Source organism: Lactuca virosa, chromosome 8 (assembly GCF_052849685.1).
Source record: "Lactuca virosa cultivar CGN04683 chromosome 8, Lactuca_virosa_CGN04683_v6, whole genome shotgun sequence".
NCBI lineage: Eukaryota > Viridiplantae > Streptophyta > Magnoliopsida > Asterales > Asteraceae > Lactuca > Lactuca virosa.
In genome coordinates this window covers 223,519,699-223,525,167 of record NC_136433.1, presented here as the reverse complement: position 1 = coordinate 223,525,167, position 5,469 = coordinate 223,519,699, and the positions used below count along the sequence as shown (strand labels likewise).

Below are 5,469 nucleotides of genomic sequence, written 5' to 3'. Positions count from 1 at the left end.
GTTTACTTTCTTCACTATGGTTATGATACTGAGCATGACGTCCTCCGCCCCCGAACATTTCCGCCGTTCTGGTTTGGGGGTGTGACATACAACCAATAGGTTTTCTATCAGAAGGTAAATCACAAACAATCCGATTTTGATTCCTATACAAAGCTTCCATTTCCTCATTCATTGCTGGAACCCAATTTGGATAGGAAGAAGCTTCAAGGTAAGATTGAGGTTCAACAGTTTTATTAAGATTTGCAATAAAGCATTTATTTTCAACACTTAAAAAAGAACAATTCACAGATTTTTCAATTCCATATTTTTATTTTCCTTCTATAATATAGTCACTGAATTTTTCAGGAAATCTAGACTCACGATTAGATCTTCTAGTAGAAATAGAAATTTCCTCAGAACTTCTGAGAGTCTTAGAAGTATCCATATCAGGTTGCAAGTTATGCACATTACAATCCTCAGTACCATCTTGACCAGAGTCATTCACATCCATGTTATGACTACCATCTTGACTAGTTCCAGTTACATTTTGGGACTGTTTAACATTTAACTCACCATCCCGATTGCTACTATTTGTGACTATACTAAATTGATTATCAATCATATTTTCAGAAAGAAGTATATCATGATTGGAAAAAGGGTCCCATGAGTTGTTAGAATTATTAGAAAAAGAGGACTTATGAAACTCAGGAGTTTCATCAGAAAGAGAAGAAATTTTGAAAAGGAAACACAGTCTCATAAAACTTCACATCCCTGGAAAAGAAGAAAACATTATTATCAAGACTGAACAATTTATAACCTTTTTTAACATTGGAATAACCAACCAAAACACATTTTTCAGATCTTTCAAAAAACTTATCATGATTATTTAATATTGTTGCAAAACATAAACATCAAAACACTCTTATCTTATCATAAACAGGAAGACACTTATATATCATTTCTTAGGGAGGTTTTCCATTCAAAATAGAAGGAATTCAGTTTATTGAAAAAGAGCAGTTAAAATAGCTTTACCCCAAAATTTCCTTGGTAAACCAGATTGAAACAATAAAGATCTAGACACATTAAGAAGATGTTTGTGTTTTATCTCCACAATACCATTCTGTTGTGGAGTATGAACACAAGAGGTTTGATGAATAATACCTTCATTTTCAAAAAAAAAAAAACTTTTCATTCTAATATTCACAAACTCAATACCGTTATCTGATCTACCAGTTATAATACTTACATTAAAATAATTTTCTAAAAAACATACAAATCCATGAAAACAAGAAAAAGCTTCTTCTTTAGACTTTAACAAATAAACCCAAGTAACTCTAGTAAAATCATCTATAATAGTAAGGAAAAATCTAAAACCTTCTAAAGCAACAACCTTATAAGGGCCCCATACGTCTAAATGAATTAAATCACCATGAACACTAGACTTATGTTCACTTAAAGGAAAATGTTCTCTAGTTTGTTTAGCTTTATGACAAAATTCACATGGCATAACAGATTCATTATCAAAATTAAGATCAGTTTTCAGAAGATTCAAAGCTTGATCAGCAGGATGTCCAAGTCTATTGTGCTATTTGACTTTAGAAATAAAACATTTGGAATTATGATTAACAAATTTAGACCTACCTAAAGATTAACTTTCAAGATAGAATAGACCCCCCTGATTCATTAACAGTCTTCACAATCTCCATGGATAGTGAATCCAGAACAGTACAATGATTTTCATCAGATTAGGTATAACAAAAACATCAGTTAAAGATACAAAATTAGAAAAATTCATGTTTCTAATTTTATTAATCTTAGCAGTTGACCCATTAGGATGATCAACCCTAAGATTCAACTTATAAACATCACCAACATCAATAATTTGTGATTCAGAAGCAGTCATATGTTGATCGGCTCCTGAATCAACAACCCATTTTTTATCTTCAGAAAAAACATTTTTACAACTAATACCCACCATATTGGCATTCCCAGAAGCATCTTTAGAAAATATTTTTTCATTAAGAAGGGCCATAAGTTTAGTATATTGATCATTAGTCAGAACATGACAATCTTCCTTATCAGAAGGACCATCCGAAGAACTACACGAATCATTAGAAAACGAAGCACTTCCAGTAAGTAGAACCAAATTTGTTAAATTCAGTTATTAGTATATAGTCCTTAGGATAACCAATCAATTTATAACACTTTTCAATAGTATGACTCTTCAAGCCACAATTTTTACACTGAAGACTCTGATTCATACTCTGGAATTTTTTTTGGATCATTTATTTTACTAGCAAAAGCAAAAGATTGACTCTTATTTGTTATAACAAAAACATAACCATTTTTCTGATTAGACTCTTCTTTAGAAACGATATCAGAAGCAGACTTAACATCAGGTAATGGTTCCATGATTAAAATATGACTCTTCACTTGACTAAAAGAATCATCAAGACCACTTAAAAACTACATTAATTTCATTAACTTTGAATGATTATTTTGCTAAGTAGCAGCTTCACAAACGCACTCATTAAATTTAGTCAAAGCATCAAATTCTTTCCAAAGACCATCCAGTTTATTAAATTAATCAGACACATACAAACCACTTTGAGTTAAAGAATTTATACGTTTATGCACATTAAACGCCACATACCCATCAACTTTATAATAAGTTTCACACACATTATTCCAAATATCAAGAGCAAACTTAGGGCATACATGACCAATATAGATGGGTTCGGATATAGAATTAAGAATCCAAGAACATATAATAGCATTTACTCTATCCCATTTAATAGATCTAACAACATGCTTTTTATCTTTACTTTCAATACCTTCAACAAATTCAATATTATTTCTAGCCATCAAGGCTCTAGTCATAGAGTTCTTCCATACTCTAAAATTCTCAGTGCCAAGCAGTTTAAAACTAATAAAAGTGATAATAAAATTATCAGATGGATGCAAATACAAAAGATCATCAAAAACAATTATCTCACTCTTGTTAGAAGATTTTGCTGGTGTTCCAGTCATGATTGATATCAATCACAAAACACAGATGAATTAGGAATCTGAAACCTAAGCATAAAGATTCAAAAATTAGATTCTATAGTTAAAACCAGATTCTTAGTGATATGGGCATATTTAATCATATAATTCATGCATTATCTTAATACTTTATGTTGTATTTGTTTCATTTATTGGACAAAAGGTAATTAATTAGTTTAACATTTCATTTGCAGCAACAAAGACATGCTCGGAAGGAAAAGGAAGCGGAATTGACAATTGGATGTTTGGATCTTGGATGTTGAAGAAGAAGATAAAAATACAGAAGAACACGACATGTTATCACTAAACATGGCATGTTAAGATGGAAAATCCCGATGGAATAGTACCTTGTCGTACACACGTTTTTAATAAAGAACACGGTGTGTTGGGTCCTAGAACACGCTGTGTTACACCATTTTTTAGAATCTATTTAAGGATCGTTTCTGTTCGAAAACCTAACGCACGCTGGAGGTTTTTAGCGATTTTTGGAGGCCAGAGAGATCCCCAAGGGGTTGTAGATTACAAAATTCCACTTGAAGCTTTTGGTTGAAGAGATCTAAGGCAAAATCACATTCATTCTACTTAATTCTCTTGTTTACATCATGTTTGCACTATTGAATTTCGTTTTCATGATTGTTTCTACTAAAGTCATGGGCTAAACACCCTACTTTCGTTTAGAGTAGAGGATCTTATGATTATGGTTTAGTTTTGTGGCTTTGGATTATGTGTAATTGATTATTCATCATGCTAAGTTTGTTAAAAGAACCTTATGTGTTAATGTCAATTATTTTATGTTAATTAATAAGTTTATTAAGATTTCATGAACATCTTTCTTGATTGCTTGCCTCTTATGATTTTGTGACCATCAAGATTGTAAGCCTAGTGTTGTGAACATAACCTAGGGTTAACTAGAAAATAAGTAAGTTAATGTGTGAGCTATATATGATGACCAACCATATATAAGTTAATTGAATCAACCAATTTAATTAACTACTACTACAAATCTTACATGATTCAAACCTAACACTAGGAAATTTGTTAGTTTAATCAACTGATCACTGCTTGAATTGACTTGTTTTCTAAAGGATTAGTAATAGTGAACATGAACCTAATCACATTAGAAATCGGTAATTGATGATACAATAACCTATTGCACTTGCCACGAAATCAATCATAGGACTAAGTGAATTGAATATAAACGAAAGTCTCTTTAATATTATTGAATCAAGTTTTCTTTTTTCATTCAATTAGTTGTTAATTATTTCTTTGTTAAGTGCTTAATTGATTGTCTAAGTTTCTAGTCTTGCAAAACTAGACAAAACCCCCCTCTTTAATAATTGTTTTAATTAGTTAACATTAGTAATAGTTTAATTGTTTTTACCGTTCCCTATGTTCGATATCTTACTTACCTGCACTAAACTACTATTCGATTAGGTACACTGCCTATCGTGTGATTGGTTTTTGTTTAAATTAATTAGGATTAAAACTAGTACATTCCACACGTATCACTTAGCACATACAAGGCAAGAGCAAGCTGAACTATAGACGTGAACAATCGCGATCAACATATAGCGGATAAATCAGGATCATCAACAAAACAGAAAAGAAATGAACAAATAAGAAAAGGTGTGTGTGACTTACAACGATCCACCAATATGCACAACAAGCAGAAAAGTAGTTTCGATAAATCAGATACTCAGATATACCGCTAAAGACGACAAGGCATTCAAATGCCAGAACCAACACTGTTTATAGCACCTTGTTTGCACACTCTTGACGTTAACTATTGTGGATAGTGTTGGTCGTTAGGTTTAACAAAGCATTAACCCTAAACGTTTACTGCTACCACAAACTCTTACTCTCAAAAGTGTGACAAGAATACTACCAGGTTGATGAACACTACCAAGCACAAGATCTGATAACAGACCTTAGAAAACCTCAAGATCCGATTAACAGATCTAGAAACAAACAAACAGGGCTCGATCAAATACAGAGCAAGCAAACAAACAACGATCCACAAAACAATCTAACAGCAGATCGACAGAGCAGGACCAAATCTAGACAAAAGACCTAACCCTAAAATTTAGACCTGAAACCCAAACACCATCAAAAGAAGACTCAGATCAAAACAATAGCGAAATGAGGCTTTGATACCATCTTAACAAACATAAAATGACAACAACTCAAGATTGCACAACATCAAAAACTCTCATTCAATAAGAACTAGTTGGGTTTTTACACGAACTTATAAAAGTACCTCTTTACAAAATCTCTCAACACTCTTACATACAATCCTCACTACAGATCACTCATCTAGCCTAACACTCAACATATGATCTTGTAAGAACAGATGAAGAAAACCCTAGTCTGAGAGAAAACTCTAATCGACTAGAGAGAAAGACGAGAGTAATGCACATAGTAAATTGGACAAAATGACTCAGTTAC

At 32.2% G+C, this 5,469-nt stretch overlaps 1 protein-coding gene across 1 annotated transcript; it reads right to left on the bottom strand.

Moving 5' to 3' along the window:
• Positions 1–979: 979 nt before the first annotated feature.
• LOC145131286 (uncharacterized) lies at positions 980–3,009 on the bottom strand. The gene is made up of 5 exons (XM_079065999.1): positions 2,617–3,009; positions 2,222–2,445; positions 1,709–2,105; positions 1,354–1,564; positions 980–1,140 (listed from the first exon to the last, which is right to left on the bottom strand). Exons 1-5 carry the CDS (start codon positions 3,007–3,009, stop codon positions 980–982), a joined length of 1,386 nt encoding a protein of 461 aa, XP_078922125.1.
• Positions 3,010–5,469: the final 2,460 nt, after the last annotated feature.